At 48.9% G+C, this 21,357-nt stretch overlaps 1 protein-coding gene across 1 annotated transcript; it reads left to right on the top strand.

Moving 5' to 3' along the window:
* Positions 1–3,096: 3,096 nt before the first annotated feature.
* On the top strand, positions 3,097–21,281 carry LOC117581549. Its single transcript, XM_034268867.1, has 10 exons — positions 3,097–3,242; positions 13,096–13,272; positions 14,872–15,084; positions 15,721–16,539; positions 16,599–16,778; positions 16,845–17,243; positions 17,311–17,794; positions 19,630–19,731; positions 19,800–19,958; positions 20,010–21,281. The coding sequence occupies exons 1-10, from the start codon at positions 3,149–3,151 to the stop codon at positions 20,266–20,268; spliced, it is 2,886 nt and encodes a 961-aa protein (XP_034124758.1). The 5' UTR covers positions 3,097–3,148; the 3' UTR covers positions 20,269–21,281.
* The last annotated feature ends 76 nt before the right edge of the window (positions 21,282–21,357 follow it).

The following is a 21,357-nucleotide window of genomic DNA, read 5'->3' as shown; positions in this document are numbered from 1 at the left end:
ATCGTGTCATTAGTGTCCAAAAATGAAATGATTGCAAATATCACAGAAACGCAACAAAAGAGCTCTCCACTAGCCACTGGGGGAATTGAAAATGTTTTGCAAACAAAAGACAAGATTTTTACTTTCCTTTCGTTTCGTTTCACGTAAGCCCTCCACACACACATTTCACACACACTTTGGTGGCCCATCGGCAGGGAGTCTGCCTCTTAGTGTTGCCTGCCACGGGGACTTGTGGGCTGTGGTGGGCAGCTCCAAGTGCAGTCAGTCAGTCAGGGCGCTCATTGCGCAATCATAACTACACCTGCCCAGCGCCGCCCCTCTGCTAACATTTACTTACCCACTCGGAAACGGTCCGTTTGGCAATCCACAAAACCACCAAAGGAGGCGGAGGCAGGCAAAAGGAAAAGGAAAAGGAAAAGGACAGAAAATAAGAGAAAAGAAAGCAAATAAGTATAGGAATGTTACCTAATGCTGTGCCAGGGAATTGCTGTGTGCAATAATGGCATGGAAAATTCCTCGGGATCACAAATTAGAATTGGAAATTATGCAAATATTTCGGGAATGCAACTATTTGTGCTTTGTTCAATGCACTTTTGGAGAGTGTTTAATGGGCACTGGCAGCCGCCTCTCTCCTTCATTTCTTCCACCATTTGAATCATCAAAATGTCATCGGCTTTGATCGATGATTGCAAACAACTGATTTTGGGACAAAGAGTGTTGAGAGACAAAAGCATTTGCTTGCAACTGGAGCACTGCTGCAGGCCATGCCCCGCGAGTATGGGGTATGGGGCAACAATTACTGGAAGAAGGGAGCCCGACGGCTCAGCGGCTCATAACATTAATCTCGAGAGGCATGAGCTGGAAATTAAAAATAATAAAGCACTAAATGGAAAATGAAGCGAGGCTAAAGCGGGAAGGAATGGGATGAAATGGGAATGGAATGGAATGGAATGGGTTGGAGTGGAGTGGAATGAAGTGAAATGGGTTGGGTTGCTTGGGTTAGATGGAATTGGATGGGTTGGTTGTTAGAACAGCAGCAGCAGCAGCAGCAGCAGGAGGAGGAGGAGGAGAAGAATGAGAAGCAGATGCAGCAATTCGCTTTGCTTGGCTGCGCTCCCCAATTCTCGCAGCTCTTCCTCTCTCTCTCTCTCTCTGCCTGTTTGTTGGGGTTGCGTGATTTGATTTCCTTGCTGTGGTCATTCCGGCACTGGTCAGTGGTGGGCGTCGTTGGTGGAGGAGTAGTCCGCACGTGGCCAAGTGCTTGCTGCCAATCTGGCGATCTGCCGCCTGTGTCTGCCCAGCAAAGCGGAACAATGGGCGCGACCGGCAGAGAGCAAGCAGCCATCAGCCATCAGCCATCAGCCATCGAGCATCGAGCATTGGGCAGCAGCCCAAGCAGCAGCAGCAGCAGCACAGCGCCAGGCAGCCACTTGCACCAGCGATTTTCCAATTAAATGTTGCCACAAAAGCAACCTGTTGCTGTTAGCTAACCGTTTGAGTGGGGGCCACAGAGGAGGAGGAAGCGCAGGGAGAGATTGAGATTTTTGCCAAGCGAATATCGAACTCGAAACTTAGGCCAGCCCGCAAGGCCATTAAAATGCAACACCAAAGGGGGATGCTGCTGCATCTTCAATGATCTTCATTCCCGATGATCATTAGCATCTGCCCCACATGTGTCACAAACAAAAAACAAGAAGGAGGAGACAAAAAGCGGCGCAGTGGAATGCGTTGGCTGTGCCCACCGCTGCTCCAATTTGCTGACCGTTTGGCTTACTTCTAGCATTTCACCAGTTTCCCCCCCCCTCCCATTCGTGTGGCATGCAAATGCTGCAACATTGCAACTGCAACACAGATCCCAGATTCCAGATCCCAGCTGCCGTACCCTGTCCAGCATGAGCAAGTAATCCGAGCAAGTTCCAGTCAAACGACGAGGAATTCTTCTAAATTGGTCCAATCGGAAAGAGATGGTGGAGTGGGGTGGTGAGAGAGACGCACAAAGTTACAGTTGCATAACCTGTATTAGTTGTTATTACCGTTTTAGAGAATATGAAGAAGATGATGATGCTGCTGCTGATGGCCCAAGCCAATGCTTGGCCATTGATCAGCACGCCCTGCCTGCGCGCAGAGACAGCGACAGCGGCTGCGACTGAGCAGAACTTGGCACTTGCCAAAAGTGCAGCAGCAGCAGTAGCAGCAGCAGCAGCAAGTGCTGCTCGACCGACACGCATGCACGTACACACACAAACACATAGCAGCTTCGGCAAGCAGCAAAAGCAACGTCGGCAGCAGCAGCAGCTTACAAGACGCACAGCGCGACGTCGCAAACTTTCAGTTGCTTTCGAGCTGCACAAGGCGACAGACGGTTTGACTTCTTCGACTCCAAGAGTCCACCTTCCCCCCCCCCCCACCAAAGAAAAGAAACAACCAAACGAGACTGGCACAGAGAGAGTGAGCGAGCGAGCAAGAGAGAGAGCGCGCGCGAGAGAGAGAGATCAAACGAACGAACGGCAAACGTGAAAAGTGAAAGAAACGCCAAAGCAGCCCCAAACGAAAGACTCCACTCTTGAGTTCTTCTGCAGAGCTTCCAGCGAACGGTTCATGCAGCGGATAATAAACGCGCCGCGTAATCCAGCAACAACAATAACAACAACAAACATTCCGTTTTATTTTTTTTTACGTTATTTTGTTAAGTTTTTGACCGTGTGTCTTCTGCTCTAACGGTTTGGTGCTACCACAATCGGTGTGTGCTCAAAACTTTCGGCATTCATATTTCCCTCTCTGTCTTCCGGGTATTTGTGTGTGTGAGTGTGTTTTTGTGCTCCTTTTTTTTTTGTTGTTTTTGGTGTGTTTTGGTTGCTGCTCGCAGTGGGCACAATCCGCGGAAGGAGAAGGATAGAACCAGTTGGGTGGCTGACACACATTTTGACCAGGCCGAAAGCACCTGTTGGCATGTGGAACCCTGCACAACAGTCAAAAACTTGCAGCAAGTGCTAACAAAACAGAGTGCAATAAATAGAGTAACCAAAATCCAACAACAGCAACCAGAAGAATAGACAGACAGACAGAGAGAGAGCGAGCGAGCGAGATCTGATCCATCCATCCATCCATCCATCCCCCTGCAGCAGGTGTGAGCGAGCGAGAGCAAAGAATGCAGCGAACGCAGTGGCAGCTGCTTCTGCCGCTGGCTCTGGCGGTGGTGGTGGCGGCGGCGGCGTCGACTTTGGCGCAGGCGCAGAATATAGGTGAGTGTGTCAAGCAAGAAAGACAAAAACAAAAAAAACAAGAGAGAAATTCTATGCGAAAAGGAATACCGAACAGTCTATACCCTGCTCACAGGCGAGCTGATATCTAACTTCCCATCTACACATGTGCATAAATAATCGTTAAATGACGTTTTGCATATTTTGACAATGAAATCCCTGTGTTCACAAGATTATGGCAGCACTTTGGAAATTCTCATGATGCTTAGGCTTCGATGACCTTACAATTCGGACTCCAGGCACAGCCTTGACATGTGGGGAAGCTCTGATGCATTGTTAGCGGACTTAATCTGCTCAGATCCCACAATGTTTTGCATAGATCAGCTATCGGATAAGCAGGCCCACCCATGGGCGCCCAAATGGTTGTGCATACCCCACCATTTGTACAGGGTACTTGACGGCGCACACACAAACATTTTCTCTCGTTCTTGTTTGCTGCTGCTGCTGGATCCATCCGATCCGCACTTGGCACTGCCGCCGCTCTTCTTGCTGGCCGCCCATTTTCATCACTCACCCATTTTCTCCCGTATGTGTGTGTGTGGGACACACCTAAGAAATAAAGGAATTAATTTGTTTCTTCGCATTTAATTGTTATTATTTTTGCATAGACATTTTTTGTTGGTTGGTTTTTTTTTGTTGATTTCCGGTTCTGGTTCGAAACAAAAGCCAGCAGCAACGAGCGACTCATGAATTATGTTTCTTGCCCAGTGACTTTGGCATTTTTCCCACGCCAATAAACAACACAAAAAATAAACTACAAGCCGAAAAGAGCATTCAATGTTCAACGGCATACCGCAGTCCCAGTCCAGTTCCCAATACCCAGTTCCAGTCCCAGTCCCAGTTCCACTTTGAGTTCCAGTTTCAGCGACAAGTCAAGTGCTTGGGCGCTGGTTAATTATTTCGTGGGTAGGGGGCAGGGAATGGCATGTGAGGTGTGGCATTTGCCAGGAAACGGATGTTTGTTTGGGTCACCTCACACACAGACACACACACAGACGCAGACACAGAGACATCTGGGACTGGGACTGGGACGGGCAAGCAAATGTGGCACACGAAAGACTTGGGCAACAAACTTGCCCTCTGCACGTGGTTGGGAGACTGCCTGAAGGGCGACCTGCAACTTGTGCGGCTTGCACGTGGGCCACCAACAGGTGGTGGCTCCTGCAGATGGGCCCAAAAATATTTCAACTTTTACTTGGGCACAAACATCTTTGCAATTAATTTAAAAACTAATGCAACACACAAAGCGGCAGCAACAGAAGAACTCAAAAACAAAAAACAGAAACCGAAACCGAAATTAAAACAAAATTTATGATCTGTGGCAGTCATTCAAGAGAAACCAAGAAGCAACGAGCTGGGTGGGAAAAGGGAGCGAAGGGAAGGGAAGGGAAGGGAAGAGACATATCTGTAATGTTGGGAAAGTTGTATTTGTTTTGCTGTTTTGCTTTCCTCCAAGGCAGAGACAATTGTTGACAATAACAAAAGTAAAAGTGCCACAAAGAGAGTGGGAGCCAGCCAGCCCTATGCTTGCCGCATGCCTCATCAAGGGGCCCATGTAATGTCTCTCTCTCTCTCTCTCTCTCGCTGTACGATCTGCTAGTGCCGGTTATAAGCATGCATGACCAGCTCATCATAATCATCATCAGTGGCAGGAGCAGCGGCAACGGCAACGGCAGCGAGGCAATCAGAGATGCGGAAACTCTGGGCTTAATTGCAATGCGAAACTCTGTGGCACAAGATACTCGTTGTAGCCATCTATCTATTGCTGCACAATGAACCACAGCAGCCGCAGCCGCAGCCGCAGCCGCAACAATTTGTTGCCTTATGGATGGTGCAAAAGGGCGGCAGGCACCGGGCGTGGCACTGTGCACGCATGCATGCCACCAGTAAAATCATTTTTTCCATGCTGCTCTGGCTGCTGTGGCTGCTGCGGTCGGTGCTTACATAAGATCTGCGAGTATCTTTGACTGCCACAAGGAAGTAGGAAGGAAGCCTGCAACACCCAAGCAAAATTCCATTTTCAATTCCCAGCGCCGGGTGCGTGGGCAGCGGACACAACCTTCAACTTGTTTCACTTGCCACCAACTCCATCTTCCTGCCAAATCTTTGTCCAAAGTACTACCACACGAGAAAACTCCCGCCCCAGGCCACAAATCGGGCCACAAATATTTATATGTTTGTCTTGACAATTTTACGCAACAATTTCGTTGAATGAGTTTTGGTCTTTGTGTTTCTCTTTTTGCTGCAATTGTCACCTTGGCACGTAGGAGGCGGTGTGCGTGGGGCTCACTGTAGCTGTAGCCGTAGCTGTAGCTGTCAATGGCCTTGTCAAATACGAGTGCCCAATACAGAAATACAGAAACTGAATACAGAAACTGAATGCGTAAAGAGGAGACTCAAGTTTTCCCTATCCATGGCAGATCTCTGTGGAAATATGTGGAAGCTCTCCAAGCTCTCTGCTTCCTTCCCATTGATCCATTGCATTTATTTTGTTAGTTGAAAATGGTTTCCCAACAGCCGATCTGTTCTATGGGTGGGGTCTGGTTTTGTTGGAAAGGAGTGCCAGCGCCAGCTGATCTCATCTCATCTCATCGTATCATCTGGATTGTCGCATCAATTTCAATCGCTTGCATTCAGCGTTTTTAGCATTTTTAATGGGCTCTGGCACACACGTTTCCATTTTCATTTCCATGTGATTCTCAGGCGTGAGCGTTGTCTTTGTGCCGAGTATCATTTTAATTGCCATAAACATAAATGGCTCTGACTGCAGTTAAAAGTTAAATATTTTCACACACACACAGACACACACTGCCTCGGCAGCGAGCAACAACATATTGGGGCAACTTTCGCGTTTTGTTTGCCTGCCTGGCGTCGTGTGTGAAATTGTAATGTCGCAGTGAAATGCTCGAAAAGTGAAACTAAAGTCTAATAAATAAATGAAATTGTTTGCTATTAGCAACGCATTCAAATGCCAACTATCGCTGGCCACCAAGAAAGCTGCCACTGCCACTGCCACTTGCCACCAGCTGCTAATGAAAGAGAAAGAAAAAGTGGCTGCAAAAAATGTTGGACAGAATTTATGCGCCTCTTTTTTTTCTTCTATGCATTCATTTTGAATTTAATTAATTGTCATACGACCATGTCCAAGTGTCGCTGGTTGCTGCTGCCATTGTGATTGTGATTGTGATTGTTGCCGCCGTGATTTCACAGCCAATGCCATCAATGCCACCTGAGCAGCGTCAGACAATTGAAATTGTTATTAATAATTGCTTTGTTAGGCATTTGAAGTGTTTGTGTGTTGCTGCGTTTCGTTACAAATTGCCAACACAAATATCGTGAAATATTCGCTTGCGATTGATTGATGGTTTGCCGCAGCTATCGATAATTATCGATTGGCCAAGGTCAAAGAATCGAAGCGGGGTGCAAAATATTTCACACGAATATTCTTAGGCGTTTTTCGCTATAAAATTAGCAACTGAAACTGCATTAAGTTGAACATTTCTTGCCTAGGCATCATTCTGAATTGGAATCATCCAAAAATTGCATCATTTTAGCTACTGAAACACCTGGAAAAATCTGGAAAATACGTTCCAGTCGTAGCCTTAAAAATGTTGCTTGAATTCATGTTTGAAGCTGCCTCCACCCAATGCAACTAAAGTCAAAAGGAAAACCTTTAAGCCATAACGATAACGATAACGATAACGATAACACTTATAGTAGCCATAACCATAGATTTCGATTGGTGCTTGGGCAGGGGGACGCCGGGGAGCTACCTAATTGCGGACATGGCCGCGGACATGGCTATGGGATATGGACATGGACATGGCAATGGTTTGTGGCAGTCGCTGTGGCTGCGGCATGGAAATTGCAATTTGCTCAGCTCAGTTTTTGTGTTGCAGCTTTGGTTTCGCTTGCGCGCTGACTGCCACATAAGAGAGTGATGAGGAGGGGAAAGGTGGCGGCGGGGGGGGAAACGATGGCGCCATCCTCATGATGATGATGATGAGAGCAAGCCGCAAGTTCAATGACTGTTGGCTGACTGGCTTATCCCGCTCCGTTTCGTATCGTTTCGCTGCGCTCTGGGGGCAAATCGGAAGTGCAGTCTCAGGATGAGTTGGCAGCTCTTGCAGCTGCGGCCGCCAATCAATAAAAGAGCGACTAGTGGCAGGGGACAGCATGCAGCATCAGCTACAGTTATTTCTCTGCACATGCAGCAAACAAGTTGCAACAAGTTGCTCCAGCTACAGCCACCTGATGCCTGATCCCAATCTTTTGATGTCGTAATGCCCCGCAACTAGCGGTAAAACTATCCAAATGGAATGCCATACAAAATATCGATTTTATAACCAAGCAAATAACTTGCCAGCTACCCACTCCACACTCCCCACTCCCCACTCCACACACGAATTTCCAAAGTGAAAATATTTATAACAAAAGCGGCCAGCATCTCCACCTCCATCTGCCGCTAAGACAGTTTTTGATTTCCTTTCCTATTGGGGGCAAGCTCTTGATTTGTGGCTGCCCATTTGCATAGGAGAAAAGAGTTGACAAAAAAAAAAAAGCCACCGCCACGAGAATTTCTTAACCAAAATGAGACACGACTCTGAGAATCGAAATGGAAGAGGAAAAAACGAACAACAAAACGAAACACACACAAGATTCTCGTTCTCTGTGGGTTCCTCCTCCTTTCTTATGCAAATTGCTATTTATAATTCTATTTTGTACTTCAGTGGATAGTTGAGACCCTGTCTTATATATCTGCCATCTGATCCATTCTGTGATCTATTCTTCACTTGAAAACATTCCTTTTTGGCGTAGTTTGTGTGTTTGCTTTTGGAAGTGGTCTGACCAAATGATTAGCCCAACAATTTGTAAACAGAACAGAGACAGACAGACAGAGAGAGAGAGAGAGAGAGAGAGAGAGACTGAAAACAAACAAGCAAACAAACCGTAAAACTAAAGTGGAAACAATCTTCGCATAGCATTGAAAATGTTCACAGCCCAAAGCAAAAATTAGGCACGAAACCAAAAGCAAATGCAAAAGCCGCAAAACAGAGAGACAGCCGCAGCTCGAGAATTAGCAACTGCAATGAGAACGCATCAACCATCCAGCAGCAGCACAGTGGGCTACACTGAGCTACAGTGGGCTGCGCTGTGCTTGCAGGTGTTTCCACAGATTCCATCTGTGAGTGCATTTGGGGCCTGAGCGCTGACCCAGTTTGTTGTCAGTGGCAAGAGAAGGACAGGCTCTGCCTCTGCCTCTGCCTCTGCCTATGCTGTTTTGCTGCTCGCGCATTGATTTGTTGGCTGGGGCCCGGAATGCGGTCAACTGGCAAACGGCAACAGCATCCAAGCAGCCAAGCAGCCAGCAATATCGTCGGTCAATGTCGTCGATCGTCTTTGCACCCTGTGCAGCGGGGTATTCTGATTTGCCCATCAGCATAGGAAGGCAGGAACATTTTTGCACTGGAAATTGATTGTTCGACTTGTGCCCAGGGTATCCATTGGGTCGTTGGCTCGTTTTGGCTTGCGACTGTCTGCGCTGTCGATTGCCGTTTCTTGGCCTTGCTTTAGAAGCGGCAATCAAGCGTTTCCTTTGCCGCAAAAAGTGCCGCAAAATCATATCGAACCTGTTATAAGGCTTTGCTTGGTGGGGGGGGGGGCTTGTCATCAGGTGAAAGATGTTGCCACCAGGCTGGAAGCTGGAGAATGAGTGGCCCGTTGTCAAGATGCTGCTGGCAGTGCCCCTCTCTGGGTTCAGCTGCCTGTGTGCCTGCTGTTGTGTCTGGTTCTAGCCATTCTTTGCTGTTGGCTGTTGCTTTACGTAACTGTTTAAGCTTGAAATTTGTTGTTGTTGCTGTTGCTGCTGCTGTTGCTGCTGCTATGCGTACCGTTACATAAAAGAGAGCCAAGTCGCGTCGCGTCTGGTGGTTGGGACGCAGCGCATGTTTATTTAATACGCTTAGCAGCTTTTAGCCAGGCCAACTAGCGTGTGTGCTGGTGGCAGATGTGTTCTTTGATGTCTCATTTAATGCGCATGATGGGCAATTTTTATGCGCAATTAATTCCAAACGAAACAAGAATGGACAGCAGAGCCAGAGCCAGAGCCAGAGCCAGAGCGGAGCAGCCACTCTAACGACTATGTGTGTACCCTGTCAGCAGCGGAAGTTCTAATCAAAAGACTTGGCCAACGACGAACTTTTGTGTGCAGTCCAGTCTGGGCTTTGGCTCTGGCTCTGGCTCTGGCTTGCACAAGCCAAAAGGCGCATCCAAACAGCAGCGAAAATTGCGCAAAAACCAAAAGGCACTTGCGAAATGTTTCTGCCTCTGTCAGGTTTCTCCATGTGTGTGTACTTTTAACGAGGTTCTACCAATTTGGCCGACAAGCACAGCCAGCAGCAGCAGCAGCAGCCTCAAAAACAAAAAGCCCACAAAACTGGGTCAAGTGAATCGGAGAAGCGTTGCGGGAGCCAGGCAATGGATGAAGCTGCGTGAGAGCAGATGCAGCCAGAGAGCAGTCACAAAAGAGTAACACACAGAGAGAGAGAGAGAGAGAGAGAGTGCGGGAGAGAGGGGGAGAACTGGTCGCCAATTTATGTAAATCCAATACCAATCAGCCTCAAACGGCATCTCCACAGAGAGGTCTCTCCTCCATCATCATCATAATGGTCATATAATGGTCGAGCGATGGGCTAACGGTTTCAACCGTTTTCTTTTTTGTTGCTTATATTTTTGGGGTTTAGGTTGAGGTTTCGTGCTGTTTTCACTTGAGGAAATAATGTTAAGTCTCGGGCCCTAATCGGACAGGTGGCCCAGCACTTGCACTTTTCTCCAGTTTCGTAATTGAAGCGGAGAATGCTTCTTCGGCAGCAGTCGACGAAGCGTGGGCCTCTGGCCGGCAATCAGCGCATGACGTCCCAGAACTGCACTCAATGCAGCAAAAATAACACAGAAATCGTACCCTTAGTCCCCCCCCCGACCACCACCACCAGCAAGACATGGCTCTAATTAGCGTTTGGGTCAAGCCAGAGCCCGAAATGAGTTGAGCTGGAGCTGGAAATGGAGTTGGAGATGGAAGATTGAGACAATGAAGCAAGCGGCGAGCTAATTGCTTGGACAAGAAGACATTTGCGCCTCATTTGGATGCACTGCGAACGCAGCCAGCGAGCCCTTACCCATGCCCATGGAGGCAACTCCGTGTCGCGCATTTAAAATCAAATTAGCCGACATACGCGAATGGCGGTGGGGTTCGGTCTTGGGGTCAACATTAACCACGTAGAAAGTCGCACAGTGTTGCGGCAGGTTCAGCTGACTCGAGATCTCAGATAACATTTTGGCATCAAATAATTATTAAACGACTGCCGGTTGGCTCTAGAAATTCCTCTACAAATTGAAGCCCCTGCCCTGTGCATTTTGTCGATTATTTTTTTGGCATACAAAATGAAACCGCAAATTGATTGCAACCTTTGCGGCTGGCTGGCTTTCGCTTTTTCTATTCATTTCCCTCAATCCAAATTGACTTTTTTGTTCGATTCATAAGCGAAGTATTCGGCTTTTGTCCCAAAACAAATTGTGGCAGCAAACAAAGAAAAGGCCTGGACGAGGCGTTGATGGGTGATTTGTTACAGCAACAAGCAGCGAGTGAGAAGTGAGTCCGGTTTCATGTCCGAAACAAGTTTGAAATTATAACTGCTATTATGATTATAATGATTGTTATTATTATTACTAGTCTTGAGATTTGTTATCCACAATGAATATTCAGAGACGGACCAACGACTACTCCTCTCCTCTCTCTCTATGCTGTACGTATACAAGTGGAGTGGCTGCCTGTCTGCTGTTGTACAAATTGCTGCTGTTGTTTTGTCAATGGTAGCGTGCTGCACATACGAGTACGAGTCCACTGGCCATGCCACTCTGTCTCTCTGTCTCTCTGTCTTTCGGTCTGTATGCGGGCTATCACTTTCACTGACTTTGTGCCGCACATAGAAAGCAAATGAAAGCAGTGCCCCAGCAAACACAAGACCTGCTGGTAGTACGAGCAACTACTGCCTTTGCACTTTAAGGTATTGACTCACACCACACACACACACACACACACACACCCCACCCCTGCCCTCAAGTCAGAGACACCGACGCCGCCGCATTGCCATGCATGGCCGACTGGGCAACGGCAAGCTTTTCGGTACGTCCTACAACCTTAATGCTGTGTAGCGCAGTGTGATGTTGTGTAGTGTAGTGTTGCGTCTTTCACATCGTGGGAGTCTTTAGCTAATTCTTGTTTTTTCTTCCACTTATATGCGCACTGTGAATACCCTACCCTGCCCGTTAGCTTATGCTCAGTGTATTCCACTAGTGCCTACGCGTTCAACCCCCGTGCAGACTCTCTTTTGCTCTTCTTTTCTTTTTCTCTCGCACTTCCAACTCTTCTGCTTCGGCTGCCTGGCGCTGCGCTCTGGCTTGCCTTTGTTGTTTTTGTGTTTCTTCTTTTTGGTGGTGGAACTGTAACGGTAACTGAAACCGAAATTGAAACCGAAACCGAATGGAATTTATTTTTATGAACTTGATTTCTTAATTTGCGTTTGCGCTCCCCATGACAAATGACTCGCTTAAAGTTTCATTTGCCTTTTTTTTTCGGTTAATTTCAATTTGCCCGAACTAATTTTTGTATTTGTTTCTGCCTCAGCGGGGGCTGGGAGGAGGAGCGGCACTAAAGTGGAGTGAAGTCGGAGCTGGCTTATGAAAACCGTTATGATGAAATTGCATTGGCATTGGGTTTGTGATTGGTATTGGGTTTGTAAGCAGCCAAGCAGCTAGATGAGGCCATGACGAAGAAGAAGCTGCCATGGCATCTGAAAATGTGTAGCAACAAACAAGAAAATGTTGCTGGCAGCAACTGGAAACTGCAAGCTGGAAAGCTGCCCTGCTGCTGCTGCTGCTGGTCAAATGATGTTGCAGTTATTCGACCATTTATGGCATGCCCAGTACCAGCTGCAGCTTCAGCTCCAGCTCCAGCTCTAGTCACTGCTTCTGCTTCTGCTTTTGCTTCTGCGTTTATGCAAAATTGTATTTAACAGCTTTGAGACGGAACAAGAACGATCCGGAGGGGGGGGCACTGCATGCTGGGGATGTATCAAAACCCCTGACACTGGCCAAGTCTGGGCCTGGGAACTGCTGCTCAATTGAATAACTAATCATACAAGCGGCTGGCAGCAACACATTTGATTGTTGCACACGGCTCGCATTTTTGCATAGATACAAGCTGCAAAGCAACAGCAACAACAACAACTAAATTGATGGCATTTTTTTGTTCTCTCTGCTGCGGCTATTTTCTCACGCTTTGCATTGACAACAACTGCAACTGCAACAGCAAACAGAAAACAGCCAAGCAAAGTCGAGTGGAGTCGAGAGTCGAGAGTCGAGAACGTTTTGCAATCTTTGAATGCCAGAGATATTTTGCCTGACCAAAACTGGAACGGAACTTGCTTAATTGTCAATCACACCACGACTCCAACAACAAGTTGGACCTGCCACAGAACTAGCCATGTCCAGTTTGAATAGAAATAGCTTGCAATGATGAAAACAGAAAGAAATTTCTGTATGGCGGGAAGCTGCTTTGAGATATTTTCTATTCAAATATAAATTATGATAAATGGCAACTTAATTTGAAGACACTCCGAAGGGGAATCAGTGTTACCATAATTGGGAAATCAATCAAATTGATTTTGTGTTCCCAACTGGCAATCAAAGAACAATCAAAGAATCAAAGAATATTTTTCCATAATTGATTGCCATATAATTTAATGCTCTCTTCTGTTCCCTCTCCTTCTGCTTTCAGATGCCGATTGCAGTTTTCCCGGCTCACCGGCGCACAGCAGCGTCGTCTTCTCGAATGCGAATCTCACCCAGGGCACGGTGGCCTCCTACAGCTGTGAGCGTGGCTTTGAGCTCCTGGGACCGGCCCGACGGGTCTGCGACAAGGGGCAGTGGGTGCCCGAGGGCATACCATTCTGCGGTGAGTAGCAACTCCGTTTAGGCCAGCAGCTAAGCCAACAAAAACAAAAGACTTGGAACACGAACACGAACACGAACACGAACGAAATGCCATGCTGTTCGTCAACTCAATTAGCGCCTTTGATTCCGAGTTGGACTTGCACTTGGACACCGACTGGGACTGGGACTGGGACTGGGACTGGCAGTGGGGAACAACTTTCACCAAAGCAAACACAAAATTTGAAGCGTTCTCAAAAATCTCTCTCTCTCTCTCTCTCTCTCTCTCTCTCTCTGTGGCAGTGCGAAAGAGAGGCAAAGCAATGGCATTCCAATTCGTATACCAATTTCCAATGCAAAGTTGTCGTAAAGCAAAAAGCAAACCAAAAGTGAAACATGATTAACAAAATGCGCGAAATTGGGCTACAGCCGAATGCGTGAGGCAAGTCGAGAATGAGAGGTGAAGAGTGGCCGCGATTGACCCACTTTTTATAGACTCGTGTGTGTGGAGACAGAGACAGCAACAAAAAAAAACTACGGCACGAAAATTCTAAATGAATCTCTAGGTGGGGGACATGGACTTCCGCAAAACTTGTTTATTGATTGGCATAAACAGAGCAAAATGAAATGAACAAATCAACAAATGAAAGACTGAATGAATAAGTGAATGAAAGCATGAATGAAGGCTGCTCCCAGCCTTGACCCATTCAGGGAAACTCACTCGATCGATCCATCACGCTACTCCAGAGGCTGTCGAAAGGCCAAATTTGAAATTGATTCGGCTGAAAATTTCTTTCTGGTTCTAGCTCCATTTCGAATCATTAATTTTTTCAAAGCAATCCCAAGAGATTGGAGCGACTGCTGGCTTCTGATGCCCTTTGGCTTGGGCCCCCCTGCTGTCGGGGCTGATTGCAACTTGATGAGGCACAAACACAAGCAAAGAAAATTGCTGCAGCCGTCTGTCTGGGAGCGGCTTTGGCTCTTGGACATGACACAGCAGGAAGACATTGGCAGCAATAGGAAATTAATTAAATGCAATTAAAAGGCATTTGTCACACCAGCCAGCAGCCAGCAGCCAGCACTTGCACAGAAGTTGAAAGAGAGAGTATTGGAACGGTTAGAAAGCAGCCGCACAGATCTCTCGAGGAGTGCGTCATGTGCCGCTGAGCGTGGACTGCGAGACTCGAAGACTCGAAGACTCGAAGACTCCAAAACTGAAACGAGCAGTCTTATCCGACAGATGCATCTGATTAATGAATCCCGAATGCCGCAAAAGTGCGTAGCGAGCGTTGTAATTAGGCCCGCAACAAGTAAAAGTTGGGCCAACATTAAATTTCACTTTTGCTTTTGCCAGCCATATCTCTGCGCTGACTCTTGGCCACAACGAACGAACGCACACAATGGCCAGAACTCTTGGCAAAACATTTTGCCAGGCAGAACATTGTTTGGCTTTTGTTTTTCGTTTTGGTTTTGGTGTCAGGGCCTACCCCTGTCCCTGGCCAATTAGTCGGGCCTTGGAGCCCCACGCTGGGAACTACAGATTCATGACAGCCTCATCATCATCATCGTCATCTCTTGCATCTTGATTTTGAAAATAATAATTGAATTTTGCATCTCTTCGCAGTACTCAATGTGGCCGCTGGCAAGGCGCCCATGCAAATATCCACCGAGGGCGCTGGTGCACCCCAAAAAGCCATCGATGGCTCCACGTCGGCGTTCTTCACGCCGGAAACTTGCTCACTGACCAAATCGGAGCGCTCCCCCTGGTGGTACGTGAATCTACTGGAGCCCTACATGGTGCAGCTGGTGCGTCTGGACTTTGGCAAATCCTGTTGCGGTAAGTAATCCATGGGCTATGGCAGCAACAGCAACGATCGGCTGTCCGTTGTCCGTTGTCCGCTGTCCGCTGTCCGTTGATTAAATTCAGCCTGCGTTTCGCTTTTATTAAACTGCAAGCAGGCATTATCTCTGGCCGTAAACCTGTCCCGCACATGTATGAAAAGCTCACACTGTAATAGAGTTGTTTGGACCGCATTCTGTTTGGGGACTGACTCTCTCGCCCAACGGACAGTTCAATGCCCCGTTTTCCCAGGCCTGCCAATCCGTGGCAGCAACTGCAAATGGCAAACGCTGCACGATGCCACAGCAAAGGGTTGCCATCACCGAAAGCGACTAAGCAAACAACTGCCAACAAATGCTTTCACTTGCCAAGGCAGCAACCTGAAGTTGAATCTTCGGCTTCTTGTTATGTGATTTTCGTGTGGCTCTCGGCCCGAACACAACGACCAACGAAGAGCCAGTGAGTCAGAGTGGAGCCCGAATATTTATGATTACTTTCACTTGCCTGAACCCGCCTGACCCGCTGACAGACAAAAGCCATCGCCAGGAGGGAACATCTTTGAGCATCTTTCTGTGAACATTTTTAATATTCGTAATTTTTGTTTTGCATTTGCATCTCTTGTGTGTTGAATAGGCAACAAGCCGGCGACCATTGTGGTGCGTGTGGGCAACAATCGACCGGATTTGGGCACGAATCCGATTTGTAATCGCTTCACTGGGCTCCTGGAGGCCGGCCAGCCGCTCTTTCTACCCTGCAATCCCCCCATGCCGGGGGCGTTTGTCAGCGTCCATCTGGAGAACAGCACACCCAATCCGCTTTCCATTTGCGAGGCATTCGTCTACACGGACCAGGCGCTGCCCATCGAGCGGTGTCCCACGTTCCGGGATCAGCCGCCGGGCGCCCTGGCCTCGTACAACGGAAAGTGCTACATTTTCTACAATCGGCAGCCGTTGAACTTCCTCGACGCGCTCTCCTTCTGCCGCTCCCGCGGCGGCACTTTGATCAGCGAGAGCAATCCGGCCCTGCAGGGCTTCATCAGCTGGGAGCTGTGGCGGCGCCATCGCAGCGATGTCAGCTCCCAGTACTGGATGGGAGCGGTGCGCGACGGCAGCGACCGCAGCAGCTGGAAGTGGGTCAACGGGGACGAGCTGACCGTCTCCTTCTGGAGCCACCCCGGCGGCGATGAGGACTGCGCGAGATTCGATGGCTCCAAGGGCTGGCTCTGGAGCGACACCAACTGCAACACGCTGCTGAATTTCATCTGCCAGCATCAGCCGAAGACCTGCGGGCGACCCGAGCAGCCGCCCAACTCCACGATGGTGGCCCTCAACGGCTTCGAGGTGGGCGCCCAGATCAAGTACAGCTGCGACTCGAACCACTTGCTGGTGGGTCCGGCCACACGCACCTGCCTGGACACGGGCTTCTACAATGAGTTTCCGCCAGTCTGCAAATGTGAGTGGCACGTCGAGTCCTTCAGACTCCATCCTCCTGACAACTGTCTTCCCTCTCAGATATCGAATGTGGTCTGCCGGCGAGCATTGCCCATGGCAGCTATGGCCTGCTGAACAACACTGTTGGCTACTTGAGTCTGGTGAAGTATGCCTGCGAGGAGGGCTACGAAATGATTGGCCGAGCTTTGCTCACATGCGACTTTGATGAGCGCTGGAATGGACCACCGCCACGCTGCGAGAGTGAGTTTCCCCCTGCCTCTGCCTCTCCGCCAGACCTCTTATGCTCCTCTCTGCTCTCTCTTTTAGTTGTGGAGTGCGACACGCTGCCTGGGAACTATTACAACACCATCATACACGCACCCAACGGCACCTACTTCGGCTCCAAGGCGGAGATCAGCTGTCCGCAGGGCTACCGCATGGAGGGACCGCGCCAGCTGAGCTGCCTGGCCAGTGGCCAGTGGAGCAGCGCCCTGCCACGCTGCATCAAGCTGGAGCCAGCGACACAGCCCACAGCGGCGCCCACAGCACCACCCTCGTCGGTGGCCACGCCGCCACCGTTCAGGCCCAAGATCAGCAGCACCACCAGCCGCACGCCCTACCGCCCAGTGTCCACCGCCAGCACGAATGGCGTCAGCACCTCCAGCACCAGCACCGTGGGCACCTACCCCAGCATCAGTCCCACACAAGTGGAGATCAATGGAGAATGTAAGTGCTGAGTGCGCTGAGTGCTCTCTCTTTTCTCTTTTCTCTGACTCACACTCTGCTCTGCTCCACACAGCCGATTCCGAGGAGGATGTCAATGTGCCCGTGCCAGGAACTGTGCGCGAAGAGTTCCCACCGCGGCGCACCGTTCGGCCCGTGCTCATACCCAAGAAGCCGATCAGCACGCCGGCAGCACCCACCACCACGCAGCATGCACTGCCGCCGCAGGCGCTGCCACCATCCACCTATGCGCCCGCACCGCCACGCAGTCGCCCAAGTGCGGCCAGTGTGCCCGCCCAGGTGGAGACGACCACGCGGAACACGCAGCAAATCATCCAGAACTCGCATCCGCAGGACAACGAGATACCGGACAGCGTCAACATACAGCAGAATCAGTCGCCCAATGTCAATGTGCCCTTCGCCGTCGACAATCCCGATCGCAAGGAGCCCAAGGAGGCGAAACTCAATCTGGGCGCCATTGTGGCGCTGGGCGCTTTTGGCGGCTTTGTCTTTCTCGCCGCCGTCATCACGACAATTGTGATACTCGTGCGAAGGTGAGTACTGGCCCTCCCCCGCCCAGCTGCAGAAATTGATTCGAAAATCAAAACAAAAATCAAATAAGTCGATCGTTTGTCGGGGTCACCACTTTGTTCACATCCCGTTAATCCGCTCTTACCCTCGCTCTCTCTCGCTCTCTCTCTCTCTCTCTCTCTGTCGCTCTCTCTCTCTCTCTCTCTCCTTCTTTGTGCGTCTCTCGCTGTGTCTGTGTGTGCCGTTGGTGTCCTTCCTACGTTTTATTACTCTCCCACGCTGTCTCTCTCGCTGTCTCTCTGGGATCCCACACACACACACACACGCACAAACACTTGCTTCAGCACACACATGAACATCGAACGCTTTCTCTTTCTCGTTGTACAACTCTCTTTTTTCGTTTTTGCTTCTCCCTCTCTGTCTTTTGGGCAACCCATTCGCCAGCACCCCGAACAGCAAACGGCGGCACCTTGCCAAACACTTAACCGCTTACCATCATCATGCTCATCATCATCACCAGCAGAAGCACCAACACAGCCACAACCACCAGCAGCAGCAGCAGCAGCAATACCAACAGCAGCAGCAGCAATACCAAAAGTCGCAGGGTGGGAGGCCACCGCGAACAGCTACCGTTGGCGGTATACCGCGACCGTGTCGCCTGCCCAGCTATGCCACGGCGACGGCCACCAGTGCCACCAGCTACGCGTCCACCGCCCAACTGACACGCTGCAGCGGCAAGGGTATGCGCCTGTTCGGCGATGGCTACGGCTTTGGCCATGGCCATGGCCATGGCTCCTATGGCAGCATCAGTTCCAGCACTCGATGCGAGCCCACCAGGGAGCCATCGCTGTGGTACAGCGTCCTGGCGCTACCCTTTGACGACCAGAAGCTGGGCAGGCGGGAGTTTAGCAGCTATGGGCGTGGCTATAGGGCCAGGGCAGGACTCTTTAGCAATTCCCACATGTAAGTGGAATGCGGAATGGAATGGATGCAGGAATATCGATGCCAAAGAGGAAGCGAGGAAGACCGAAAATGGACCGAAATGAATATGAAAATGAAACGAAGCGAAGCGAAACGAAACGAAACGAACTACCTGCTCAGAAGAAGAATGGGAAACGGAACGGAAACCCCAAACGCAATTTGTGCCAAAGATGAACAGCCAAAAGCAACCAAAACGAAACGAAACGATCAGTCAGTCAATCAGTCAGTCAATCAATCAAAGCAAAGCAAAGCAAAGCAAAACCCCAGATCAGATGAAAGCTGATCCAATCCAACGGCCATATGTACACACACAAATGTAAGCAGCCCAAAAACAAACAAAAATATACACCACACGAAACAACAACAAACAACAGACAAAACAAACATCAATCCAAACAGTCAAGCAACCAAGCAATCAATCAATCAATCAAATGAATCAATCAAACAACACCTGATCCACACTGCTCCACACTGAACCAACAACGAATGCTGTGGGCTGGTGGCCGTCGCCTCTTTCTCTGTGCTCTGTTGCATTTCCATCAATCAGACAATCAACACATCAATCACAAGCACACACAGACACACAGACACCATCTCTCAATCATACATGCACGCCTGGCTCTCTCTCTCTCGCTATCATTCTTCTCTTTTAGTTTTCTCTGTCACTGTTTGGTCGTTTTCCAACACTACTGCCTTTCCCTTACTGTTTGTGCTTAACCCTTGAACCTTGAATGTGGAACCTTGAGCCCTTTTTTTGTAACTAACACAAAGCACACAACAATCGTTGCCTTTCTAAATAAATACTCAAATGAATCTGAATCGCCCAACTAATCCGGAATCTACTGTTCTTTTTCCACTTATCCCAATCCTGTAACAGAAATAGAACCACGCAGCATTATCGGCATCGCGCCTCGCCCGACTGCAACACTGTTGCCAGCTTCGACAGCTCCACCTCTGGCTCCCGCAACGGACTCAACAGGTGAGAGGAACTCGGTCAGTCGCACATTGGACAAACATGAAAATAACTTTTCGTTCTGGGTATTGCAGATACTACCGCCAGGCCTGGGAGAATCTGCACGAGTCCGCCTCCAAGAACAGCTCACACAATGCGCTGCGCCGCAAGGAGACCCTCGATCCGCCCAGCATGACCCGTTCCCGCGACAATCTGCGCGACAATATGCAACGGTCCCGCGAGAATCTCGACAGGTGAGTGAACTCTCCATGAGACGAAGCCAAATTCTGACTTGTTCTCATTAGCAGATGCGGCCGCGACAATTACGGCATGCGCGACGATTCCGAGATGGTTGTGTCGGACGTGTGCCTGAAGGGCGAGAAGAAGCGCCACCATCATCATCATCACAAGAGCAGCTCACGCAATGGCGACTACCGTGATCGGGATCAGTCCTCCGGCAGGCGTGACCATCACAGGCACAGCGGCGCTGGTGGTGGCGGCGGCGGCGGCGGCGGCGGCGGTGCTGGCGCAGGAGGTGGAGGCGGTGGTGGCGGCCACTATTGACCAACCATGGTCATCACCATAAATGTGGAGCGGCAATTGCAATCGATCGTAGATGAAGATGAATCTGAAACAGATTCTGGAGCTGGAACAGGAGCTGGAACAGGAGCTGGAGCGAGCGCAACAACGAAACATTTTTTTGTTTAATTTTAGAAAGATTCGAAGAAGTTAGACAAGAGCGATCAAGATTACCCCCCATTATCTTGCAAGTCAATACTTTATATACATTTTGCCATATCGGCAGATGTATTTCTATATAATTTATGCGTGCACTCGTGCTTGGATTTCTTTCTCCGAAACAAGAACCGAATCTTACTCGTATAATTTATTCGCAAAGCTTTCTTAAGGTTTTCTTAGTTAAATTTTCTCCTTATGAATTAGTTGTATGTAAAAGAAGGCGTGAAGAGGAGGCGTGCTTTTGCCTGTTAGTTATTTAGATGAAATGCAAGCACCAGGACACAGAAAATACATCAACTCCATCCACACCCCAGCCCCAGCAATGTGGCAAATGACAGCTGCAGCCAAATTATGAGTAACTTGGTTTGGCTTGAGGCTAAACACAGCTGCCCCCAAGCCAAATCGACTTGCTCATAGTCGCATTTTAGTTACGTAAACTTATGCTAGATAGAATGGACACCAACATACCGCGAAAAACGCAAACAAAAAACCCAACAAAAATCGGCAGCACGAGCGAGCGAGCGAGCCACCGAATGACAGTAATTCCCGCACCCCTGCACCATTCCAGTTACTTTTTACTCATTTATATATATATATATATATTATATATACAGCACAGACTATATATCACCTTGTATTTGTATTTCTTAGTCGTATAATTGTAGATTTTTTTTGTTTGTTTTTGAGTGTGTAAAAGACAAAGACAAAGGCAGTGCGGAGCGGAGGCAGAGAGTGCTAAGTGCCGCAACAACGTATGCAATATTATTTGAATTTCGTGCATTATTTCCAATGTAAATAATAATAATTTATTTCATAAATAAAACAATGATCATTTCGCTAAACAATTGTCGGACTTTTGTTTGCTTCCTGCCCAAAAGGCCAGCAGCAGGCAAAGGCCACAGGCCACAGGCCACA

This window comes from Drosophila guanche, unplaced genomic scaffold, assembly GCF_900245975.1.
Source record: "Drosophila guanche unplaced genomic scaffold, DGUA_6, whole genome shotgun sequence".
In the NCBI taxonomy this organism is placed as follows: domain Eukaryota; kingdom Metazoa; phylum Arthropoda; class Insecta; order Diptera; family Drosophilidae; genus Drosophila; species Drosophila guanche.
The sequence above is the reverse complement of the archived record's forward strand: the minus strand, read 5'-3'. Positions and strand labels throughout refer to the sequence as shown.

What these genes read in the sequence shown, in the direction of transcription:
- LOC117581549 (XM_034268867.1), top strand. Translation starts at nt 3,149, where the DNA reads ATGCAGCGAACGCAGTGGCAGCTGCTTCTGCCGCTGGCTCTGGCGGTG. An exon ending in CGAGGGCATACCATTCTGCG is followed by an intron (nt 13,273 to 14,871) that starts GTGAGTAGCAAC and finishes ATCTCTTCGCAG; the next exon opens with TACTCAATGTGGCCGCTGGC. An exon ending in AGTGGAGATCAATGGAGAAT is followed by an intron (nt 17,244 to 17,310) that starts GTAAGTGCTGAG and finishes CTGCTCTGCTCC; the next exon opens with ACACAGCCGATTCCGAGGAG.